This window comes from Gobius niger, assembly GCF_951799975.1.
Source record: "Gobius niger genome assembly, chromosome: 20".
NCBI classification, from domain to species: Eukaryota; Metazoa; Chordata; class Actinopteri; order Gobiiformes; family Gobiidae; genus Gobius; species Gobius niger.
Window position 1 is genome coordinate 28,498,104 of NC_136871.1, and position 26,896 is coordinate 28,524,999.

General features: G+C 41.3%; 1 protein-coding gene across 2 annotated transcripts in view; it reads right to left on the bottom strand.

Annotated features, from left to right (window-relative positions):
* Window positions 1–589: 589 nt before the first annotated feature.
* vgll4b (vestigial-like family member 4b) overlaps window positions 590–26,896 on the bottom strand; it is a 35,478-nt gene continuing 9,171 nt past the window's right edge. Inside the window, exons 1-5 of one of the 2 annotated variants that reach the window (XM_079578878.1) lie at window positions 16,746–17,149; window positions 12,485–12,677; window positions 3,298–3,538; window positions 3,047–3,164; window positions 590–1,739 (exon numbers count right to left, since the gene is read on the bottom strand). In XM_079578878.1, the coding sequence (XP_079435004.1) occupies window positions 1,486–1,739; window positions 3,047–3,164; window positions 3,298–3,538; window positions 12,485–12,677; window positions 16,746–16,827 (888 nt within the window). In that variant the 5' untranslated portion in view covers window positions 16,828–17,149 and the 3' untranslated portion in view covers window positions 590–1,485. Of the gene's footprint in view, window positions 1,740–3,046; window positions 3,165–3,297; window positions 3,539–12,484; window positions 12,678–16,745; window positions 17,150–26,896 lie in introns of those variants that run through there. The other variant, XM_079578879.1, reaches the window with a different exon arrangement.

The window sequence follows — 26,896 nt, forward strand, 5'->3', positions numbered from 1 at the left end:
GTTCCCTAATGGAGGAATGTCTTGGACTCGTTACACTGATTTATGCTAAACATCAGTAAAGGATAGAGACGCCAAATCTGGGCACTAATAACCAAATTAATGACACGAGTGATTTGAAGTGTAATTCAGGCATCAGTCGCCGTCTCAATGGTTTGCAGCAGTTTGTACCACAGATGGATCAACATCTTTTGAAGCTTTACTGCAGCTCGTCCTCACCCCCTTTCATTCAGTGATACTTTAGAGAAAAGCGACAATGATCAGAGCCTGTCCAGAGGCCGTCTACTACAGAAGTCAGCCTATTGATATTAATGAAAAACAAGATACACATGTAATATTAACAATAACAATGAGTACGACTGACCCAGCAGTGAGTGAATAGTGTCTGTTATTGAAACAAAATGAGTAACTAACGTCCGTCAAAAGAAAAGGCTAATAATAATTAAGATTGAAATGCTTAAAATACTAATAGATGCCAGCTATTAAACTAAAAACAAAACCATGCAGGTGTTTAAGCTCCAGGAACCCTTCAAAACTCTGAATAGACGAGGAAGTGAGACAAAGTTAATGCCGACCATATTAGCCCCAAGAAACCTCGAAGTGTCTGGAGTGTTATGTTGCCCTGTATTTGTTTCAGCATTCCGCTTTCTTAAATAAACCTTTTGTTCGAAATTCTGGAGAATACAGAATTATGCAGTAAAGAGGAAGCGATACATCTTGTTTTGTTGTTGCAGTAGAAGTAGGAGTAAAGTCACAAATATACTGTAGCAATACTTGTGGTACTGACTGCTGTATTTGTCTTGCAAAATGTCCAGGATATTACCTCATGTTAGGCACAATTTTTAGGCATTTACTGAGCACATGACAATAAACTTCTTAGATCTTGGCAGCCCTTTTTTTAAAGAGCCAAACTCTCTGGGTGTTTGCAGTACCAGACCACAACACTGTAATAGTCGGGCAACTTAACAGCTCAAGTGTAATTGCTTCTAGAAAGACATCAACTTTTGAACGTATTTTCGTCTTGGAGGCTATGCTCGAAAAACACCGGGGCATGAGGCGTCTTTGGTTGTAAGGGTGAGCGATGAGATATTGTTTCTCTACAATGTTTTCTTTCAATCTTCAGGCATCTCGTGACACAGAGGCAGTACATAAAACTACGGATAAGCAAAAAAAAATAAACAAACAAAACGAGAAAGGAGAAATAAAGAAATGAATAATTAAAACACCACGGTATCTCTCGTATGTACATAACTACAGACTTGCTCAGCTCCAAGCGTGAACATGCAGTGTAGCGTTTGAAGGAGCAACCAGCCGCTCCCGTCAGTCCAAAAGTGAAACTACTCAAAGTCAGTATCGACCGTACGGTTATTGCGAGCTTTGACGCCGTGTTTGAAGGGTTGTCGCGGACAGTAGGCGGACCAGTGGAGGAGCTTTTCGATGCTGAACTTTTTTTTTTTTGGAGCGGGTTTTTGCGAAGTCCCGCCCGCTTCAGGAAACCACAGAGTGGCTGTGATTGGCTGAGTGGGCGTCGGGGGAGGAGTTGGGACTGCTGCCGGAGGAGGAGGGGCTGCTCTTGTTTTTGATCTGGAGCCAGGTGTCGCCCAGGGCTTTGGCGAAATGGTCGTCCACGGAGCCGGTGATGGAGACCGAGTTGGTAGCGCTGGTGGGTTCGGGCTCTTTGTAGTTTTTGCCCAAACTGCGGCGGAAATGCTCTTCGATGACAGGGTCGCACACCGTGTTGGCTGCAAACACACAACACGCCAAGGTTTAGTATTCTGTGATTCAAATGGCATCTTCAGCCTCAAATGTTGACAAAGGGTTAGAGCAGGGATGTCAAACTCATTTTGTATCAGTGCCGAAATCCAGCTCCCACACCGGGTCCGAGGCCACATATAATATAAAGAGGAAAATGCTATAAAGAACATTTTTCCAATAATAATAATGAGCTGTGATTTGGTCAAAGCCCAACTGTAGTCTAATCAATAACAATGGCTAACACAGTAGCATTTTACAAGCCTGTGTCACCAGTGTATCACACGTGGTGGTAAACTGTTATTGAAGCCACAGCCACCCCTGGGGCCGACTGTCCATTTACCACGTGGCTATAATGTGTTGTTCATATCCCGGTCTCTTATTATATCAGTGCCCTCTGCTGGACATGTGTGAAAATCGCTCCTTTTTTAATTAAAGCTGCCTGCTTTAAAAAATCATAACTCTGCACAGGAATGGGCTAGAGACTTCCTTTTTTTTTATTTACATATTCTGGAATGTATGCTCTACAGGGCAGGGGCCGGATTAAATCATCTTGCGGGCCAGATCCGCATGTTTGACACCCCTGGGTTAGAGCTTCTGTACCAAATTTTCCCCCCAATTTCCCCAGGGATAAGTTTAAAAGCACACCAACACAGGAATGCTGACAATAACTCGCCTGCGATTATTAGATGGCTAAGATTAGTTTATATATATATATATATATATATATATATATATATATATATGTGTGTGTGTGTGTGTCCAGTCTCTTTAAAACATAAAAATCAAGTACAGACCCTTAAAAATTACTTGCAAAGCTGTACAGATTTCTTATTGCCAGACTGCCTCAATTTGTCTGTTCTTTGGTTTTACGAGGCTTAACTGGTAATGAAATTAAGTGTGTTCTAGTGGTTATTCGTTTGAAATAGTCAGCACTTGTTCCTGGAGACCAACAATGTTTTTGACGAACAACACAAAAAACCTCAGGCTCATGACGTTTAGCTGATAACAGCTCCAGATAATACCACTCCCCTGTCCCAGGACCTGCTCTCCAGTCTGTGGGAAAACCGGCCCTGGCTGTGGACGTCGGATCAGGAAGTCTGCATCTCTTCACTGCAGTTTTATGTTTCACTCTTGACCTCAGAGATCCTCAAGAGTTTTACAGGCTTCATAAACTCAGCCGCGGTCAAAAGTATGAGCTCAGACTGACACTCTCTGACAGGAGGAGTAACCGGGCATCGAGAAAAAAAAACCTGCCTATGTAATGAACCCTCGGTTGACAGCGTTTGAGACTCACTGTGGATTCTCCTGTAGTTGTTGCTGAGGTTGGAGCAGCCGTTGTGGGACACAGGACAGTGGGACAGGTTACAGTTGCGGTTGTTCGCTGGGGCGCATGTGATCACTGACGGACGATTCTGGAAAGCACAGAACACAATGCCACAGATTTATAGATTTACTGTGCAAGTTTAGCTTTTTTGTTAACACGCTTTCTGATTGGCTGAAATCCGGCCAAAAGGCGGCAGACAAATATAATGTAAGAGTGAATACCTGCTGGCGTTCGACGACCGCATGTGGGGGCACCGTGCTGGGGGCGCGGCTGGTCTCGTGGCTGTTCTTGGTGAGGGCCAGGGGCTGCTCCAGGCTCAGGGCGGACAGGGGCAGGTGGTGGGGGTGATGGTGGGGGGCGTACAGGTGGTTCGCGTGCACGGACAGGGCAGACGACATCACCAAACGCTCGGGGGGACTCCGGCTACGGTCCTTGGGGCTGCGGTAATCCCCGTTCGGCTTCCTGCAGCGACACAGAAGAAAAATAAAGATTGCTTTTCAGTCTTAAAATGCTGGCCCATTTGAGCCCGTTTTTTATTATGTGGAAAAGTATCCTACTTAAACATCATTTAAAAACAAGAGTGCATTTGATACACTTTACAAGTCCAGTAAGTAAGATGAAACAGAAATACGATAAATATAGAGAAGTCCCCTTGTGGTTTGAGCGAGAACATGGACAAAAGCTCGATTGTGGGCAGCGCGCTGATAGCACAGAGACACACAGTTGTTCCTCAGATTGCGGTGGGTCTTGATAAGGGCTTTTTTGTGCTGCTCAGAGGAAGGAAGGAACACTCGACCGACCTATCCAACATGGCGTGTCTCCAGACGCACTCACACTGCACAGCGGGGGCGCAGAGCTCAAAGCCGAAGAGAACTTTCCTCCACGCTGCTACACAATCTGATTCAACCGAGGCCAAACGCAGCTACGTGCGAGAGCTGGCTGTTTTCTCAGCCCCCTGTACTGGATAAAGTTATCTCCTTGTTCTTTATTGTTGTGCAACTGCAAACCCAACAATCCCATCAATAGGGTAAAAAAAGGGGGTAATCACCATCTACTTGGTATTATTTCACTTATTTGTGAAAATGTACTGGCGCGATCATGTTTAAAAGTTTGATTTTAATGAACACAATATGTAACCTCGTAAAAGCCAGCGTGATAATGAAGAGCTCACACAGTAATATCCATCTGGAATACCCCCCATCGTTCATGACGAGGTCAGACATTCACTTTGGCTCAAACTACCAGCAGTGTGAACCCCAATCCGAGGGTGCAAGATGGATTTTTTTTTTGAGTTTCTGAAGTCAAATCTTGCAACAATCCAAGATATTGCAATTTGAACATTTTCAGACCAACCTCATCTGTTTTATTTATATGTGACACCGTGGAACCACAACTTCTTTTTGTCTTCCTGGCTCTCTGCTTCCATTCCCGTCTCGCCGCCGCACCGACACTAAAGCCTGAATAATGACTAAAAGAGTAGTACAGACCAGAACAGGGCGCAATAAACAAAACGTGAGACCCATTGTGCCGCGCACTGTGCACTGGAGGCCCAAGTCTCAATAGAAGGAACAAAGTCAACGTTCAAAAAAAAAAAAAACCCGGTCTGTTTAGATGCAAAACAAGCAGATCGGACAAACAGTTGTAGAGCCATGTGGCCAAGCAACCTGACTGCAGAGGGAAGCATCTGGAAAAGCCCAATAGTGCGGTTATGGGACGATGGTGAGCGGGGGAGAGGGGCTAGTTAAGGAAAGACTGAGAGGTTTCCTTTTAGTGAGGACCCCCCCGACGGCTCTTTTGTCCTTTTTTTTTTCTTTTTCTGACCATCAGCACAAACTTCCTGTGGGTTGGAGAGGAGACAAGTCGGAAAAACATTTGGAAAAGTCAGTTTTAACCAAAGTGGTACAGCAATTTATCTGCCCTGTCCACACAAAAAAACACAGATGGATTTCAAATTTGGCTAAACATTTGTACAAGATTCTTTTTGAATAGTTTGGTCCACATTCAGCTGCTCATTCAAGTGTTTATGTTTCACCGAGTGGCACAGAATTGGTAGGACTGCAGTGATAATCCTCTGCAAAAATGCCTTCTTTTAAACTTCCACATAATTGTACATACGCTAATCGAATATTTCAAACGGCCTCTTCTTCACTCACAACTCAGATAACCCTCTCTCCGGTCTCTCCCCCCACCCCCCCCGCAGCTGCATCTCGATCTGACTCGCTCAAATCACTCCAAACTGGACTCATTGCCAGAGAGCATGCATGCCCACATCCTCGCACAAGAGAGGGGTCGAGTCGAGAGCCAACCCGATGGCATCGTCTAATTCAACCAATAAATAGTGTCGCTTTCGAATCCCCCACCGCCACGACCGCCACCGCCACCGCCAGTCCCTAAATCCCACCCCCCCACCCTTCGCACGCACTCGACGGCCCCACCAAAAACCAATGCCAGGACCTATTCATAATGCACCCGCTGCTTTTGTCTACCGCACTCACCTCTCAATTATGGTTAAGGCTGCAGCTGGGGCAAGAGGAGGCCGAAAGAGGGGAGTGAAGCCCAGCGCAAAGAGGGGATGTCAGTTATTGATGGCAGTAGTTTTAGACTTCATTCATTCACGTCACAGATGATTTCACTTGTGCTTTAGAAATGCATTCAAGTTAGAGGAGTTTTCTGGTCCAGACATGGTTTGTATACCCAGTTTATTTGATCTGTTTGAGACCTGGTTAGTCCAAATATTTCACGAGGTGGTGGTGCTTGGGGTGAAAAGTCAGCACTGACTGAGACGTTTCAAGCTAAAACTCAAGCTTCACGACAAAGAAACGGCAAATTTGACATGAAATAGTCTACATCTTATATAATAATAGGGGGTATGTTTGGGGAAAGTGTAAATCGGGCTCATATGTATGTTTTTTTTTCAGAGCAGGCAGTCGTAGCTAGCGTTAGCATGTAGCATTATGCCAACATGACGCATCAAATCAGTTATTTATGTATTTATGGGCTGTTGAACCTTTTTGCTCCTCTTCATCTCTTGTATCTTTATGGAGTAGAAAATTATATTCACAATTCAGCATTTGTTAAAGGGGCTAGATGCAAGTTGGCCATTATATGCTCACTACTGCCACATCAGGTCATACGTGTAACTGCAGCTTCTATATCAAGCTTGTGCATGACGGCACTTCGGACCCGAATTAGCAGCTTTTGGAGTGACAGTGCAGGATTTTAGAGGCAGTTGTGGTGAACAGGTCTGAGCTCATTCTACACATGAGGACATGGAGGAACATTCAGCGGGAGGAAAGTACATACTTTTAACATTTTTAAACTCCGTATAGTCCCTATAAAGTCGTTTCGGACTATTTATTGAAAGTGTTTCCCCCTCAACTGCTTCAAACATGTATCTTAAGTCTGACATCACACACAATAATAATTTACTTCCGGGTCCAATCTGTTGAGAGTTCCATAGATAAACACTGTAAAAAACATAACTTTAACTAAATCTCCTGCTGAAATAACAACAGTTGTTTTAAAGTAACTGTTTTACATCTAATTGAACAATATAGCTGACTATTTCTTCAAGTAAAATTAAGATTTATATATATATATATATATATATATATATATATATATATATATATATATATATATATATATATATAAACTAGCCGTCATTGTGCTTGAAATTTTTTTTTTCTTTTGATAATTAATTTCAGAAAAGCACTACTAATGAAAATCCAGAGTCAACATAATATTTCTTTGTGATCAGATGTTTAAAAAGAGTCTTGTAGTCGGTTCTACAGCAGGTCAAAATCAGCAAAATCCCATAACAGCGAATAGAGCTAAAGTTTTAGACCTGAAAGTAGAGCAATGACATCATTACTTAACAAACATATATGAACTTATTCCTATTTAACACTAACAGAAGTTTTGAAAGGTATCTAATGGTTTTCAAATATCTCTCCTTAGATTTAGTTGTCATGGTTTTTGTATTTTATTTGATTAATTTCTCTATAATAAAATATGAGGCCTCACTCAAATTAGTAAATCTGATGATAAAAAAAAAAAACTCACTGCACATACAATATAAAGCTAGATGAGAGAAAAGGTCCCAAGCTCTTAGAAAGCCTGACTTTGGTGGGCTTTCATCTAAACCATCCCTTCATTTAGAGCCTATAAAAGCCAGCCTTCAATAGAGGAATACTACAAGCGCTTATCCGCAACAATATCACTCTGCTCTCATCTGTCATTACGAGCCTTTTAAGTTCACATCTCCCAAGTCAACCTCAAAAGCCCCATTTGATCGCAAGCCCTGCACAATTGGCTGCATAAAATATTACTAACAAACAATAGGTTTACTAAAAATACAACCCGAAAATACAGACACGTGCAAGATAATAATAGTCAGAGCTTGAAACAAATGGACATTTTACTTCTCCCTTAACATTTCATCAAACGTGTTACCCAAGTTTGATCTATTTTTTACTTTAGGACGTTTGAAATTATAGATTGGCAAACTAGTTGTTTCTCACGATTGTACTCTGGACCATTTGCTCTCGCCTATCTAATCTTGGCCTGGCCAGCAGTTCACATCCTACTCCTTGAAGAAATAAATAAAGAGGCGAAGAGTGAAAAAAAAAAAAAGAAAAAGCCACGGTGATATACATACAGGAAACATCTGGGAAGAATCATGGCACAAAAAGGAAGAAAAAAAAAGAAGTTGGAAGAAGAGGAGGAGGAGGAGGAGGAGGAGGATGAAGGCCTGAACCACAGCTTACAACTGGGGCCCTGATCCATGAGGCCACAGAATGGATATACGCACGGAGCCACCACACAGAGGGCTAACTCGGGCTAACTATAAACAGTATGAAGCACATCTTGAAGCTCAATCTACCCCAGACTTTCAGAGCGGAAACTGGTAGCCATGTGGCTGTCCTGAATGTACATAATGGGGTTTGATGTTAGGATCTTGTTATAAGAGAGAACTACGTGTGAAAATGTTATAAATGCTCGCAAAATTCAGCATTAGGGAATTTAGGGGCTGTGTTTATTTTAAGACTGCAGCTATTTGGGAGGTACGACGTTCTCTATAGACGACGTAATATCCCGACTCCATTGGATGTTTTATATCAACAATACAATCACAATCGCAACACTTGTAACTAGATATTTTCAAAAATTGTGCAGCCTTATTTGAAGAAGAATCGTTCGTTCTTACCTGTTTAAATACAGAGATGTAAAGTCAATTGTATTTGAAAAGGTGAGCAAAAACCGATTACAGTCTAGTTTAGAACGCATAATTAAACATACATTTTTGGTCTGGCTTCATGAAACATAAGTCAAATAATGGCTTCAGAACAAACAAAATTTCAGCTGGAAGTAATATCCCACACCACTTCCTCAAGAAACATGTTGCCAGATAAGTGCTTACAGAGCGGGAGGGAGAGAGAGGGACAGAAAGAGAGCTGAGGAAAATCTTTTGTTATCAAAGCTGGAACAGATAGGATACGGAAACCACCAAAGCAAACAACACACATTGAATATACACATCAAAACTACCCACAATTCTCTCTCTTGTCTCCCTCTTCCCTCCTTCCCAAACGCAGCGCAGAAATAGTCCTCGTGTAAAACAAGAGGGTAACAATGACTTCACCAGCGCTGGCCACACTCCGTCTTATTTTCCTCCACATTTGGGTCTCTGGAGAAACGTCCATGAGAACAACGCGCTGATGGGGTTCCCAGTACAGGGCAGCTGCACTCCAGTTTAACAGTGTATCCGGGTACAGTGTGGGGCTAAGGTTATAGTCAATTAAAAGGGCTGTAATTGGCTTTTAAATGTCTTGCGCAGATGGACTAATTGACTGGTCGGGACTTCGCAATAGCTGGGAAAAGTATCAGGACTTTTATACAAGTGTCCACTGTTAAGCTGAAATGTTATGAGTATTATAATTAACATTAAGAAGAAAAGATTAAGGATAGATCGATATTATATAGATCAATGGTATAGATAACGCGTCATACAAGGGGCGTGGCCTAGCCGAGGAGGAAGAAAACTTCTGGGAATCAGAATAGAGTTCGGGAATGTGATGTCATATCGCTAAGCATTATGGGAGTGGAGCAATTGTAAACGAATGGGGATTTTATTTTATTGTTCACATTAAAACACTTGGACACCGCAGTGTGTTGGATGTATTTACCAGCAGTAACTCAGCAGCTAACGGAGTTGTTCCCCGGCTATTTTCTCCACTTTTTAGACTGTATTTTGCTAATGTTAGTCAATGGTAACAGCTGCAAAGATGGCAGATTTCCATGATAACTGTGGAATTTCGTGAACTCTATATTTCTCACACACCAGTAATGTCAAGCCAAAATCGGGTCCATACGGATGTTTTTTCACTGCAAATTGTTCAGTAGAAGCGATAAAGTTCAAAGTTACACATCCCCACATAACCCCTGGAGGAAGCCCAGAGAAACCCCGTCTGTGTGTTCCTTATTTGCAGGAGATGGACTCAAACAGCTGAGTGTGGTGGGTCTCGGCACACAGCGGCTTGCAGGAGGCAGGCCACGGCAAGCTCCCAGCCCGCAGGCTCCAGTGGACAGGATAAGGCCTCCTTTGTTCAACGCTCCGCCCCCCCATCTCCACAAAAACACATCAGTGCACACACCAGAAGACATACAGAGGAGATAGGGACATCTGTGTGTAGAGCAGCACAAAGTGATAAAGCTGCTGAAGTTGTAATTTGTGGGGGGCTTGTGGAGACTTGCTAAAAGTTTGAAGATACTCCGACTTAGCGATATGAAGCGTCTAGTGTCAGCATTTGTGAATGTTTGACTAGAATATAGTTGACTAAAACGGGTTACAAGGTGCAACTTTACTTATCAGACAAGATGGTCCAGGCCTCGACCAAATCACTGCAAATGATCTTGCAATGTCTCTAAACCACATGATGGAACAAATTCACATTACATTCAATTCAATCATCAGGAAAAAGGTAAGTGAGATGTAGGGCTACGCAATATATCGCCAAATTACAACATTAGGAGAGATTTACACAACCAAAAGCACATGGCACCGTAAAATGTAGAAGTTAAAGGTGCTATACCTGATTTTTGTTCTAGTAATGGACACAATTTGCTTTGTCCTCCTTTAGTATGTAAAACTCAGACATTTGCGGGAAAAACACTGTGCCTCTACATAAAATTTAGATTTGGAACAATTTTATAAACTTGTTGGCTAGTTTTGTAGCATTTCTCTGAAAGAGACCCTAAAAAGTGACCCTGCAAGTTGACAAAAGTGCTGATAAACTCGTCCCTGTGAAGAATCAGAACGCCACACATGTTAGAAAAGTTAGGAATGAATTTGAACCACAGCTAACATTTAAATTCTGCAGCTTCCTGTTTCATTATTTGTTTTTCAAAAATCAGGTATAGGGCCTTTAAGTCATGATTTGTCTAAATGGGTTCAATTTTAGCTTTGTTTTGAAGACAATTTTCTTTTTCTTTTTGTTGTTGTTGTATTCAAGACAGTTATCGAACATTACAACTGTGTTAAAATCAGTGTTTGCTAGTCGACGCAAACAAAAACTACCCATGGGAAAGATTCAACATGGAGAAGGGATGTCCGATATATCTGTGAGTAGGACATGTTATACAAAAAAAAAATCAGGGTTAATCACTGCTGTTAAAAAGGTAAAACTGTCCCACCGTGTCAGTTAATTAGAGACACTATTTCTAGCTGCACTTTTTCGGCAACAACAACAACCCATCATTCTCCACTTTAGTGCAATCACGCTCCTTCAGCAGATGCAGGTTTTAACAAGTCGTTCAACACGAGGCACTTACAGAAACGCACATAATAAACTAAAAATAAGACCTGGTTGGGATGGCCCAGAGGCAAGTGAGGTGTCAGAAAGAGGCAGTAAATCTTACCTCGTTTTATGTTTTGCTTCCAACTTTCTTTGCAGTAGTTCAGATTTGGAAGATTACAGAATACTAATAGAACAATCTCACACGTGGACAAAGGAAAGGGAAATTGCCGAGATAACCATAATCATTAAGTCCATAAACCATAAAGTCCATAAACCATGAAGTCAGCGCCCTAATACACACACACATAATGTGAGTAAAATGAGAGTTGTGTCTTATATTGTCACTCAAATCCTAAAAATGGGCTGTGGAATTTGTTTTTACTCTTTTTTCCCCTCTTTATTATCATTGAGCAACTCTAACAAAGAAGGGACCAATTGGATTCATTTGTAAGTATTTTCCAGCAACACGACACTACTGTAGAAACATGCACACAGTTTGACTGCAATATTGACTTTTTACATAAGAGATTTCAAGTTTGATTTTCAAAACACCCCTTGGACTTATCCTTTATCTGGAAACTGCTGAGTATTTTCCAAACAACAACTTCTTTGTGCACACATGCTTGAATTACATAAAACTCTGGCAATGACGGTGCACTTTATAATCCACTCCTTCCCACGGACTTACTCTTCTAACTAATAAACAAGTGGGTATTGCTTAGGTTTCAAGGGCCTGTATGCGTGCACAACTGCAAAGTGGGACCACCTAATACCTCTTTTAATGTCTCGGGCAATAAATAGCAAATGGCAGCGGTCCCATGACTGACTAAGACAAGCTTGGAGAAAAGGGAGGGAAGGGGAGGGGGGGTATGTCTGACTTGCTACACCCCCAGACCTACACTCTTTCCTGGGCAATGAGAGCTCCAGAATGTCAGGAATTTCTGGAAGTGGGAATGTGGGAACGCCGGAGATGTGAGTAATCTTTCTGTAGTGCGGTCCCAGCTAAAAGGAGCGAGCCACGTGGTGCCGGTTTAACCTGGTCATGCCCAAAGTGGAACGTCCAAGCAAGCCTGCCCGGACACAACGTTAGTAACAGAAGTCTCCAAGAGCGCAGGGGCAAATGGAAATGCAAGCATAAGCAGATGTTACCAAGTGCTGGTTACAAGTTTGTTACTGTGAAGGGTCCTGAGTGGAAACGCTGGCTGAAGACATGTAGTAAACATTTAATTAGTTTAGTTACTATTGAGTGCAAAATCAAACTGTAGACAATAATAATCTCGCAAAAGTCTTTCTAAAGCCTAAACCATTGCTTTACGTGATAAAACTACTACCGTATTCAATGAGACTAGACTCAAGCGACAGCAGCACATTAGGTTTTTACATTTATACATGTCTTTACTGTAAACGTCCTATTATTTTGATCACTTCATTGCAGGAAACTGAAAAATTGATTAAAAAAAATATTATGTTACTGTAATGGTAGGATACATCACAGTAACATACCAGATTTTGCATATTTTTCAAATGAAATTATTCTAAGCCTATTTTACAGTGTCCAGTTGTGACAACTTTCCGAGACCATTTGTGGTTTGGGTGCATTGACACTCACAGCTGAGCGGCGAACAGTCGGCTCATCTTGGCCACGTGCTCGTTGTCGTCCACGTCGCTGTCGGCATGCTCCCCGCTCAGCTTCCTCTTGGTGGGGCTGATGGGAGGGGGGCCCGTGCGGTGGTTCGAGATGGTGGAAGAAGAAGACAGGGACAAAGACTGGAGCCTGGGGTCCGCCCTCAACCCTCCTTCACCTGGGAAAAAGACAAAGGCGAACATTTATACAAAAAGCTAATTTAAAGTTTCCATATTTTCTGAATGAGTGAGCCTAAAGTTATATTCAGTACCACCTTTCGCAGATTAATACCGAAATGCAAAGCTATTTAAAACTCTTTTTCCTCCTTATTGCAACTTCTTTTCACGCCACAGTTTCTCTCCAACACTTGGCATACAATCCACTCCTTGCCATTAGTGAAGTTTGCCCTAGCATTGTTTTATTCCTACCCCTATTAAACTCTAACCTGGGATGAGCCATTTGTCCTGAATCCTGCTGTCACCCTGCTTTTCACTGCTGTCCGGCCAAACGCGGTGATGTCATCTTTGTTGCCATGGGACACCACGGGGCGAGCAAGAACATGTCAGAAGGGGAGGAGAGAGAGAGAGCGGTGGTGCATTTGGGAAACCATGCTAAATATACATGTAGGAACCATGGTGTCATGGAGCAACATCTATCACTTTCCAGAAGCCTTTTATTGGTGGCTGTGTGGTTAGGCCCTCTCAGTTTGGAGTAATTAGTGCTTCGGCGAGACGGGACTCCCATTGTAGCCGTATCGCTATAAATATTGAGCTGCACCCATACTGTAAGAGGGCTTGAGGCCGTTCTGTTTGCCTAACATAGATCTGTTTCGTTTCTGAAGAGGAGAAAGAAAAGTTATTGTTCCTTTCCGGAGACTTTGTTGTGGATTCTACTCCTGTCTGTCAGCTATGGTCTCGAATATTGGAAATGTACAAAAGACACAAGCTATACCTTAAACAATCAACCTTTCAGTATTACTTCAGTGGTCGTATGTGGTACATAGGGTGACACAGACTTCATGAGGGAGTATTTACTTGGTGTGAAAGATCTGAGCACCTTCGCCGGGCCAAGTAATAAATGTCGATTCCGAACAATCGCTTTTGACCTCATATTTATATGCGTTTAGTTTGATTTGCTGTGGAAAGTCCCCGTGCTGAGTCTTAGGCCAGTGGTAGTTTTCCTGCTTTACTCTGGCCCGTCCTCCCACACTCTGTGCCTCTGTGGACCTTCTGTAGCGGAGCGAGGCCAGAGGAAACCGAAAAAGAGTTCTCCTCCTAACCAACACCACACACATAAACGAAACAACCCATAATCCGCCTTCAGGTTTCCAAAACATCCCAGACTAGATGTGTGCACTGTGCCTCTTTTAGCAAACTGTATGAATTAGCAGGATGTTGAGCTGAAACACAGATGTACAGTGCTAAATAAGCTTTTGAGGTAAACCTGCTTAGATAGTGATAAGCTGCTCTGCTTTGTACTTGAAAATCGCTTGATCCCAGAGTAATTGCACCAGTTTACTTTAAATGGCCAGGCAGACACCTCGCCGGGTGGGGGAAAAAAAAGAGCAAACAGAGCTTAGTTTCATTGCTTCATGGGGTGTCAGGACTCGGAGTATCTAGCCGGGGTCAGATTAGCCACTCAAGCATGTTTTAGGTTCATGTGGGGAAACCAGAACACCCATCCAGATAAGGGGAGTGCAAGCAAATTCCCCACAGAAAGGTGCCACCTGGAAATGAGTGGTGGAAGGAGGGGGTATCTTTTAGCTGCAAGGCACAAATGCTAGCTACTCTGTCACCACAATGTGATATGTTTATACCTTCAAAGCAGTAGATTGTTTGGTAGAACACCATTTTCTCACTGACCTTCAAAAAAGTTGTTCGGAAAAATCCAGACTCACTTCTGCAATTGAGTCGGCATCAACTACATTTCCAGAGGAAGTGGAATAAACCAATCAGTGAAGGGCAATCAGCGGCGTTGTTGGCAGTTCTGCGTTCATACTCAATTATGAAGTTTATGACACCAAGATGCTGAATTGATTTACCACTGATTAGAATCAAGCTCTCGCCTCTACCCATGCGCCGCCTGTAGATTGTTATTAAGGAGACTTCTGCATCCCACGAGTGATGCTGCTCGCGAACACATCACTGCAAATAAATGTTTCTTATTGCTTATTTGAGTTTGGCAGCAGTGGCAAAAGCGAGCGCCCTGCCCAGACCGATATCCCTGTGTATAAAATATACAGAGGGGTGTCATTCTGGATGCATCCACTGCATGTATTGCATGCAATGCAAAAAATAGTTGTTTTATGTTTGTGACTTAAACCAAGATGCCAAACAATGGCAAAATCTAATTTTTCAAATTAGACTTTCAAAAGAGGGAAATTTTTAGACAGTTTTAGTATTTTTGACTGCCAATGATGAAATGAAACTGACATGGCAATTTTAATTGAATACTAATAGGTTAATGGAGCTTCCATCTACAGATAAAATAGTGCAGAAAATCCAAGCTATGATCTGAGTCTCCTCAGACCTGACTTGTAACTTTGCTGGGCTTGTCTCCATAGATGTTGACGATTTGCTTTCAAAACAGGTGACCACACATGAAGCTTTGGGAAATATAGACACCATAATATTAAGATATACTTTTACATCAGGTTCTCATCCAAATGCTTTATTTTGATAAACCACTGCAAAAAATATCACTTGCTCTTTCTTGTGACATAGCCACATATGATCTGGAATGTTTTGCAGTGTGGCTTTAAGTTCAGACCACACACTCAACAAAAAAATGCCTCTTGTTTGTCTGCACTTCCTTAACCTCAGGACCAGATTCTGCCTTTTGATACAGCGATGCCAAATGAAAATGCTTTATCATTTCTGAACCAGCCGCAATAACTCCATGCTTTGCACTTGACCACCGCGCTCCCTGTGCTCCCAGAGTTCATTAGAGCCACATGATCAAAGGCGGTTTCTCTTGACACAACTTCAAACAGTCAGAAATCAGGATGAGATTGGATTTCAAGTCTCGCTCTCCACTTGGCTTTTGCCTTTCATGCACCAGACACTTCAAAATCAACAGCCTACAGGTTTTGTCCAACAGGAAATAATGATAACTATATGTTGATGTTAGAGGTAGAGTCACGACTCACAATCTTGTTGAATGCAATGAAATAAATGTACTTATATACCTTACCTGTGATGAAACATAATGCTCGTGGCCATTGGAAGGAAAAAGATGCATCTAAGTGTTTCATTTTTGTTTTATTCATTCAATCTTGATGAAGGTGGAAGACGACACTATGTAATATTAAAATACACTTTTCAGCAATGACAAAACATGATGAACTGGAGGAGGTTGTCAGAATCTGAAAAAAGGCATGCATGAACTTAGTTGAAACCTTAATATTTCCAACTCAGAGTCAAAACAAATTATCTCCAATTTCATAACTCCAGATTGACACTGGCTTCTGTTGCTAAACTGTGACATCATCTGCAAAACTATTAGATACAAAAACTGTAAAAAAACAACAAAAAACAACAACAACACCAATCTTAATACCTCTGTTGGCAGAATCTACAATCCCAAGCATTCCAGGAAGCTTCACATTCAATCTCTCATTATTTCATCTTAATAACACTTGATTAGATGCAATCACATTTGACAGCTTTCCTCGACCTGCTTTCCAACAACATGACACACTGGAAGATTTGCCAAAAGTAGCCTAATCTAGATGGAGTACGCAATAGTAGACCCTGGAGGCACACACCATGTCTTTCTGAAAAGAGCTCAAGTAAAAACAAAAGTGAGAGAAAAATGTTAAAGGTCAATGACTTTATTATGATTCAATCGATGCTACAAAGAAACAACATCCGTTCACACGTAGGCTACGTCGTAACCCAAAGAACCTTGACTTAATATTAGCTTGCTGCTCTTTTCTGCAGCTAATAACAGTGGAAGAGAGAAGCAGGCACTGTCCCGGGCCACGCAACACAGCAACGTGACGACGCAGAGAGAGCGCAACTCGTGGTTCAAAAGTTCTCCTCATTTTATTTCGTCAATTCACACAAAGAACCAAAAGAAAGCCCGTGAAGAAGAGACCGAAGCGGAGCCCGTGTGTCTCACGTTCAGAACGTTACGACCCGCTGACAGCGCCTCCTGCGCGGCCGCGGGCGCAAACAGCAAACACCACATCCAAGTTTTTCAAAACAACGCAGCAGCATGCAAAAGTGTGAAACGCAGCGCTCACCTTCGTAACAGAGGATTCCGATGTTGTTGTTCATTTTATCCAGGTACTGATAGTTCAACAGGTCCATCTTTGTGAGTAACATTTATCGAGTTTTACAGAAATACCAGCTTTTCTCCTTTTTTTTTTCTTTTTTTTATCAAGCGACGGTCAGAAAGCTAAAGGCCCAGCCTCCAACTTTACTTTGCTACAAATTCGCTGAAAAGGTGAGGTGGTATAAAACATAAACCGCAGTTACCAGACTTTAGAATACTGGGAAAGGTCATTTAAAGGAAGTAGCGGAGTGAAAAGTAGAAAAGTAGCGTCAGTTGTCCTCCCAGCCAGCTGTAAGTGGACTGCACTGACACGCAGGCTATGCTTGGTATGACTCCTATGCGCTGCTCCAGAGGTGCGCTGTGTGGCGGAGAGGGCCCAGGGCGCATGCGCCACTACATCCCTGGAGCGCCTCAAATAACACGGATGTTTTACGCACAGATCAGCCCCCCCAAACACTGCTCCAGAGAGAGGGAGGGAGAGAGAGGAGATTGAGGAGAGCCTTTACTGCGCCAGATTCGCTACGATAGTGTCCTGACAAAGTTGCCGATCATATTTTGAAGTATAGACTCCTTGGAAGTAAGAATAAAGTAGACGTAGCCTATGCAGTAGGCCTACATACACAGGAGTATAGTTGTATTAGGAAAAGAACATATGTAACATTCAGATCAGAGTCACATGCGACAGGACAGTGAACATGCTTTATCTGACACTATAATAACATGAATAGCCCTCGGTCACTAAACAAGACTTTAGAATAAATTAGGCTTCCATCTTGTGCCACCACGAAAACGTAAATAAATACTTAAATACAGGTCATGAAAACTTGGAAGCCTATGCGAACCACCGTCCGCTAGTCGTCAGTGGTCAACTACTGCCCCCTGGTGTCTGCTCCGCGCTTTGTCCTCTGTTAAAAGCAGTGGTGATGATGATGATGTGGACACTATGAAGAAGCGTGTAATGGATACAGTCTTGTTCCTGGTTGAAAACAATAGGATTTTGAGGACGATCGTGTTTCGTGTGGAAACAGAGGAGGATGGTTCCCTCAGGCGTGTCCTTTACAACACGGCAGCCCTAACCCGCTCTGTTTATGTGTGACACGCAGCAGCCGGAAATACTGGCTTTCAGACATGATCACCTTCATCCAATGGTAAAGATATATATAATAAACAATGTGACTTATAAATAGAGATTTTAAAATTGCAATACAGAGTCATTTAGATGTGGACTTTTCTGCTGTTAATTTTCACCATATACAGTCATCATTACTATATATTTTTTATATTAATATATTGGTGTATTGTATCCAGTACTATATAATACATACCCTTTACTCTAAAATAGCTTTGAACCTCTTAACACCCACCTGAACTGAGCACATTATCTCCGGTTTGGCATTACCCAAAAACGTTTTTTGAAACAAGCACCAAAATAGCGACAAAAACAAGAAGAAAACAAAGACAAAAACGCAAAAGTATCCAAAAAGTGACCAAATAAAAACACCAAAAAGCAACCGACAAAAAGCAACAAAACAGCAGCAAAAAAGTGACAAAAAGTCAACAAAATAGTGGCAGAAATTAGATGAAAAAGAAAATGTAAAAAGTGACGACAATACGGCAACAACACAAGGAAAAAGATCTGTTTAGATCCGTTTTGTAGGTCTTAGCTTTCAAATGAGGTGTTACTCTGGCCTATAGGCTGTAAGCTCAGGTCAAGAAGCTTTTAGATTTGGATAAAGCCGTACCAGATAAAATGCACTTGGTTAAGGCGGGAGTTTAGAGGTTAAATAGCTTTAAGCCAACAAAGTGACAAACAGCTCAGAGATCCATAAAGTCTTATTTTGTCAAATACTATTCAACATAAAAACAACATTTTTATGTGAAATATTTTCAAGTACCTTCAAAGTCAGAAGAAAGCAAAGTCAGATCCGGACCTCATGCATATAGTACAAATATTTGTATTATAAATATTACTATACAATGCTGAATATTGTCATTTCTGTTAATATTTCCACATGGCACTGGATCATAATAGAAAATTAGCAGTAGTGGAAAGTGGTGCTTTACTTCAGGCCACGATTGGGAGATTTGGCCCCTGGATTTTAGTCGATGAAGAACTCTCCACCATCTCCAGCCACACTCGCCGTCCCCTGCCCCGTACCTGCCTACGTGCTTGCAAAGGGAAACACTGCTGTACGTTACACATTTGTCACAGGTCATCATACTTGTGCACATTTCGGAAGTAAAACCCTCGCACTGGCCTGGGTTTGCTGTAGGGTTCAAAAGTAAGCGGATTAAGATTATACAACAGACTGTTTCATATTGTTCTGACTGGGACTGTGGGACAGGGTCTCACACACAGCTCCCCAGTGAAATGCTCATTGTGAGAAAGTCCTGTAATCTTCGGGAAATGACCATTTAAAACATTATTATTGAGGACCCCGGTCAACCAAATCGCAGAAAACTGTTTAGTCTTGGGCTGCACAACATATCACTGCAGTTCACTTTTAGTCTGGATTTTCCGTTTTTTTTAAGCAGTTTTGACTATCCACCTAAATTAATTGGCAACTGTATATCATTTCTTATTCAGTGATGCGAGCATGCACTACTCATTATACGTTACTAAGACAACTGCCGTATGGGGATCTTCCCTGTAATTATGACTGTATTTCCTGCCTCTCTATGTCTATTTACCCAATCTAAGACAGACTCCAACCTGCTCATTGTCCCGAGGAGCTGTCTTTGTGAACAGGTCTAAACTTCTCCAGTAAGCGGGCGTGTCCTCAAACGAGCCGTGGCAACGCCTTATCACACGCTGCTGCAGGCTGCTAAAACAGTGAAGGAAAAGTCAAATATACTCCGACGGGGCCTTCTTATTTACTCTGTACAACTTCTGAGGTTAATGATAGCGTCAAGAGCAAAGCCATTATAACGCTGCCTGTTCTCGGCCTGGGTGAATGGTATTTGAGGGGGCAAAGAGAGTCCAGATTAAATGTATGTCAAATTCATCCTCCATTCACTTTATAGAAGTACTGCATTAGCATTTTCCATCATGAGAAAGTAGAATAAAGGATGAATGTTACAAACTGAATGCCACCTGTCGGCTGATGGATCCTATTTTCGTCACTCCCTGGATGTCTGCACAGTGGGTTATGGTTAAAGGGACTAGACGCAAGTTAGTCATATTAGATTCACTACTGCCACCTCAGGTCTTACGCGTAACTGCAGCTTCTATATTAAGCTCGAGCATGACGGCACTTCGGACCCGAATTAACAACTTTTTGAGTGCAGGATTTTAGAGGCAGTTGTGATGAACAGGTCTGAGCTCATTCTACACATTAGGACATGGCTGGAACATGAAGGGGGAGGAAAATACTTAGTTTAAAACAAATGAACCGTATAGTCCCTTTAAGGTTCTTTATTTGTCATTATACAACACTGTACAACAAAATTGGTCCTCTGTATTTGACCCATCCTTCGACGCCGCTGGGACAAAGGAGCCCGGGGACCCATCTCCAGATGTGGAGCCAGGCTGATGGTCAGAAACACCTGGCTGGAGGATTCACCGATTGTACATGTTTTTAGTGGTAGGTTAAACCGGAGTACCCGGAGGAAACCTACGCAGACACGGGGAGAACATGCAAACTCCACACAGAAAGGACCAGGACCATCTAGCTGTAAAGTACAAGCTCTAACCACTGCGCCACCGTGCACACATGAAGTCAGCGAAGAGAGAGAAACTATGGCTTTAAGTATGGCTCCTACAGACTAGAACTCCACAGAGCACAGTAGTTACATAAACCTTTGTCTTCTAAAAGTCCGCACATCCTATTTTCATTTCAATTCTCTGCTTCTGACGAGACGACTGGAATCCTATACTCCGAACTCTAAAGCTCACTTCATGTGTGCCAATTGCATCCTTCAAACACTCAATTTCTGCAATCCCCCAAGATCAGTGCACATGTTTAAATTGTTATTATTGATTCTGATGTGAGTGCTCTTTTGTAAAATGGTTTTGTATTATTTGTATTGCCTTCAGATACAGCTAGGCTAGGTTGTCATTGCAAATGAGAGATGGATTTACCTTGTAAAACAATGAATAAATAAATAAAATAAATAACAAATGGTGTCTTCCTGTTTGTTACAGTTGCACTGTATGCTCTTACTAAGGCAGACTTTTCGGTTTATTCTCTCGCCTAGTGGTTGAAACTAAATGGGTTTTCATATAATTACATAAATGTGTAATATTGTGCCTGTAACAAAAATCACTTTCTATTTTGAAAGGTCAAAGTTCACTCACACAATTCCTCTTGAAATTCCCTCATAATTTATTATTTTGTATAAATGGGCACAAATGTGTCAAATGAAGTCTGAAACTTGATATAAAAGCTGTTATTAAATCTTTTGGCAAAAGGCCAGTCTGTCAACTGTGAAACCCGCAGGGTTCAAAGAGCCAACCCTTTACAACAAACCAGTTCTTCGGGTATGGATGGTTTTGTTTTACACCTCAAACAATTATGGTACATTTGTCAAAATGTGTTTTGCAAATGCCTCATGTTGTTGAGTGACAAGATGCAAACACGTGTGGATAGACTCTGACATGTTTTTAAAAGCTTGCCAGGTACATAGGCTCGGTGGTAGTTCAGGAATGATTGTTGCTTGTTTAGTTTGGTACTTGGTAAGTCTCAATCTTCTTTTTTAATGAGCTCGCTGGAGTTAGGCATCTGTCCCTAAATGTTGCCGCTAAAAATGTTCACTGGTGTTTTGGGATAAAAGGTAAAAGCTACTCTGTTGCTGATAAGAATCTGACAAAGAGGTTCAGGTTTCTGCCCCAAAACAAAGAAAGAGGCGACTATGTGAAAGTTTTGTTTTGGTTTGAAAGAATGATGTTGAAAAACGAGACCCTGTCAAATGTTATTCAACCTGTTTTTGTTTCCCACAACAATTTAGAGCTGACTGAGCTAGAAGAAACTGTCAATGGATAATGTTTGCTTGCTTTTTGCAAGTCTCAACTTGTCCATAGCTTCTATCTCAATTCAAAATTCATCTATAAATCTATGAATTAATCTATAAAGAACAAGAGCACTCAAACAATGCTACTTTTAAAGGCGACATCATGAAAAACTGCTTTTTTTTATCGATGAGTTGTTCTCTCATCAACAATGTACCTTGAGTAGTATTTCACTTCATTCGGGCAGTTTGGGAAATGTTGTTCACTCTGGTCGTTTCTTCTTCAACTTTGTATTTCCTAGATATTATTGCATCATAGATGAAACAAAACTCTCCACCTCCACCTTTTTAAAGCCCACAGTCTATCACCTGTACTCTGTACATTCTGTTCTGAGCTGTTAAACACAACAAAGTTGTCAGCCACTGTTAGCAGAAACTGAAAGTGTGTGATTCCCACTGCTGCCTGCAGGGGGAGCTCCAGGCAACCTCCTCTGTCCCCCAAACAATGTTATTCTTACATATCATTATTAGTGGTTGGGCTCGATTAAAATCTTCATTTGAGTTAATTATGGCCTTTGTAATTAATTCATCACAATAATCGCATTCAAGCATAATTTATTTAGAGGTTGCATTGTACCTTTTAGATACTTCTTTGTATTTTCCTACATTTGAACTTTTTTGGTGGAAATGTGAGGCCTCAAAGACGTCAAAGACAGACGCAGTTTGATTTATTTTGGAGAATTCTCTTTTTAAATAAGTTTATGTTTAACTGTGTGAATGAACAAGTTTGACAGTAAGATCGTTTTTGGCTTTACACACTGTTTGTCCCTCAGCAGGAAAAATTTACTGAAAAAGTGCTGCTAAAGTAAAGTGTGATTCATTTTGAGTCATACTTTTAATCACACTAACCTAATTAATCGTGATTCATCGTAATTCATCGTAATTAATCGTAATTAATTGAAACAAGTCCCGGCCCTCATCATCATTATTATTATTATTTTTTCAGATTGAAAACATCAGCGATCAATGCTGGGGTGCCAACAATAATGTTTATAACTATCAATTCGGCATGATAGACCAACTTTAACCTATAAGGTCAGATATTTTACTTAATAAGGCTGTTCTATTGTTTGCAATTAAGCCAAAATGGGTGAAATTTCCAAACTGCTGAGGCTACAGTTAATAAGAAAAACCAAACACCAAAAACACCGTCTTAATGGGTCGTATTGAAGTAGCAACACTATTTTATTGTCAACGTATTTGAAACACTGACAAAGAACCACACAAGTAGTAGCAAAAAAAAAAAATAATGGTTATAATATGATGACAGCAGCCATAGAAAAGTATTGGAAATACTGTGCAGACAAGATTATTTGACCTTTGTTAAACAATAAAACCAAAATGTGTGGACTCAGCTCACTGCGTTCAACAAGCTACCCCTAAATCTTAAAATCTAAAATCTATAAATGGAAAGATAAGCTATAACATCAGGAAAATGCGCCTCACACCAGCATGTATTTTTCTGCTTTCCCTTTCAGCAATAAAAACAAAGATATATTATCAGGAATGAGTCATCCAGCATAAACATAAACAAACCACAAAACAGTAGCGGGGCTCATAAAAACTAGCGCTGAAAGACGTCACTGTAAACAAACATTCTCGGACAAAACAACAGAGTAGAGAAACTTGCAACGTACCGGAAAAAAATAACTAGAACAACAACCTGGGAGTAGTTTATTTAAAGCCTGTCCAACCGTGCCACGCTTGATACTATTTCAAGAGCAATATCTGACGTCATGCAATGGAAAGTTTTATTGTTGAGCCACATGGGAGCAGCGGGACCGGTGACAACACTCCAACCTGCAGGGACATCAGTAACCGGTAAGGCTCCTCACTGTAAGTAGGCTAGTGTACGTATGCTAGTGTATGTATGCTAGTGTATGTATGCTAGTGTACGTATGCTAGTGTAAGTAGGCTAGTGTATGTATGCTAGTGTATGTATGCTAGTGTATGTATGCTAGTGTACGTATGCTAGTGTAAGTAGGCTAGTGTATGTATGCTAGTGTACGTATGCTAGTGTACGTATGCTAGTGTACGTATGCTAGTGTATGTATGCTAGTGTACGTATGCTAGTGTACGTATGCTAGTGTACGTATGCTAGTGTACGTATGCTAGTGTATGTATGCTAGTGTATGTATGCTAGTGTACGTATGCTAGTGTATGTATGCTAGTGTACGTATGCTAGTGTATGTATGCTAGTGTACGTAAGCTAGTGTACGTATGCTAGTGTAAGTAGGCTAGTGTATGTATGCTAGTGTACGTATGCTAGTGTACGTATGCTAGTGTACGTATGCTAGTGTACGTATGCTAGTGTACGTATGCTAGTGTACGTATGCTAGTGTACGTATGCTAGTGTACGTATGCTAGTGTACGTATGCTAGTGTACGTATGCTAGTGTACGTATGCTAGTGTACGTATGCTAGTGTACGTATGCTAGTGTAACCAAACTTGTTTTTTAATCAAAGGTCATTCAAACTAGTCCTAATAAGTGAGCATATATGGTTTAAAATAGTTAAACATTGCATGTTGTTTTACTTCTATCAAGTAGCCCGGCTTTGTGAAACAATGACGGGTTAATCTCTTCACTATCAGGTTTGTTTGTGTTTGTAGAAAGTTCAGATATACAGCAAGAATCCGAGGTATGTGTGGAGTGAGAAGTGAGAGGAAACCGAGCAGGTCAGAGACGGTCAATAAAAGTGCTATTTACTCAGACGGAAAAAAGAAATCTGCAAAGGACCAAGGAAATAAATACATTTACAGTGGCAGAGGTTCAAGTACAGTGCCTCTCGAAAGTATTCATACACCTTGAACTTTTGCACATTTTGTCATGTTTACAACCCTAAACATAAAGATTTTATTTTTATTTATTGACAACTGTGAAGTGAAAGCAAAATGATACATGATTCTGTTATTTTTCAAAAAATAGAAAACCGAAAAGTGGGGCGTGCATAAGTATTCATACAGCATGCATGAATACTTTGTGGAACCCCCTTTTGCTGTAATAACAGCACAAGTCTTTTGGGGTTTGACTCTACAAGATTTGCACATGTAGAGAGTGACATTTTAGCCCATTCCTCTTTACAAAACAACTCCAGCTCTGTCACATTAGAAGGAGAGCGTTTGTGAACAGCAGTTTTCAGACCTTTCCACAGATTTTCAATAGGATTTAGGTCAGGACTTTGACTGGGCCATTCTAACACATTAATATGTTTTTATTGAACCATTCCATTGTAGATTTATCTTTGTGTTTAGGGTCATTGTCCTGCTGAAGGTGAATCTCCGCCCCAGCCTCAGTTCTCTTGCTGACTCCAGCAGGTTTTCCTCCAAAATGTCCCTGTATTTGGCTCCATCCATCTTCCCAACTATTCTTACAATCTCCCCAGTCCCCACTGAGGAAAAGCAGCCCCACAGCATGATGCTCCCCCCCGTATATTTGACACTGGGGATGGTGCACTCAGGACCATGAGCAGTGTCAGATTTCCTCCATACATAACGTTTTGCATTTGGGCCAAAAAGTTCAATTTTTGTCTCATCTGACCAAAGCTCCATCTTCCACATGGAGCTATGTTCTCCATATGAGAACACAGCTTTTTATGGCCTCCTTTCAATAATGGCTTTCTTCTTCCACTCGTCCATGAAGGCCAGATTTGTGTAGATACGACTTATAGTTGTCCCATGTACAGATTCCCCCAGCTCAGCGGCAGGACTTCACAGCCCCTCCAGAGTTATCTTGGGGCACTTGGTTGTATTTCTGACCAGTGCTCTCCTTGTTCAGTTTGTTAGTTTAGGTGAACAGCCGTGTCTTGGTAAGTTGGCAGTGGTGCTTTACTCTTTCCATTTCCGAATGATGGATTGAACAGTTGCTCCGGGAGATGTTTAAATCTTGGGAAATCTTTGTATAACTTAATGCTGCTTTAAACTTCTCCACAGCTTTATCCCTGTAGATTACACACAGGTGGCCTCTATTTAACCGTTAGGCCAAGGTGTGAACATTCTGGAGTCATTAGGAATGTTATAAAGGCAATTTAATGCACTCAGAATATGCTGTATGAATACTTATGCACGCCCCACTTTTCACTTTTCTATTTTTTGAAAAATAACAGAATCATGTATCATTTTGCTTTCACTTCACAGTTGTCGGTTACTTGTGTGTGAACGTTCAGTAAAAAAATAAAAATAAAATCTTTATGTTTAGGGTTGTAAACATGACAAAATGTGCAAAGGTTCAAGGTGTATGAATACTTTCGAGAGGCACTGTATTTAAGTGTTTTTCTTGTGTGCTATTTTGTTTTCTTTAGTATATAAATCTCATCATCATTACAACAACAACAACAGAATCTTGAAGTGAGACTGCTGACCTTCACTGGATTAACATAGTGAACTGAACAAACAGTTTGTTGTGAGTGAGTGAGTTGACGACCCATTGACCTCTGACCTCACCTCTTGACCTGGGTCGTAACGGTTTCATAATGAACCTCGACCGGCGCCTGACGGTGATGTAAAAGCTTCAAAACAAGAGTAACTTGTAACAACAGAAACAGAGTAGGTTGAGGTTTAAACGTAAGGCATGACGTACTATATTTTTACTACAACAATATGACTAAAAGTGTGCTGTAAGAAGTACATAATACTACTGTGTGACTCTGTAGGTTTCACAGACGTTTATCTTAATCATTCATAGTCCTTTCCTTTCACACTTCACTTGGGCCTTGTGCACATTTCATGTCCAGTAAAATTAACATTTGAGACAAAGACTGAAATATGAACTGCCAAACTGTTACCAGAATCAATTGGATTTTTACAACATGTTTAGAGAGTTAAAGTTTTATATAGAATAAGCCAAGGCCCACACAGAGTGAAATACGGGTATTAGTTCTGTATTGGTGACCATGAGTCAGTGGCTAGAGCAGGGGTCCTCAAACTTTTTTTCTCTGGGGGCCACATTGTCGTTCTTGACTGTGATGGGCCTGGCACAGTCATCCCAACAGCTACTATTTTCAAATAAAACATCATTGCGTAATGTGACTAAAGTAATAACTGCTTACACTTGTATTGTGCTTTACAAGCCAGTCTCACAAGTTACACAAAGTACACTGTAGACATTATTCATTC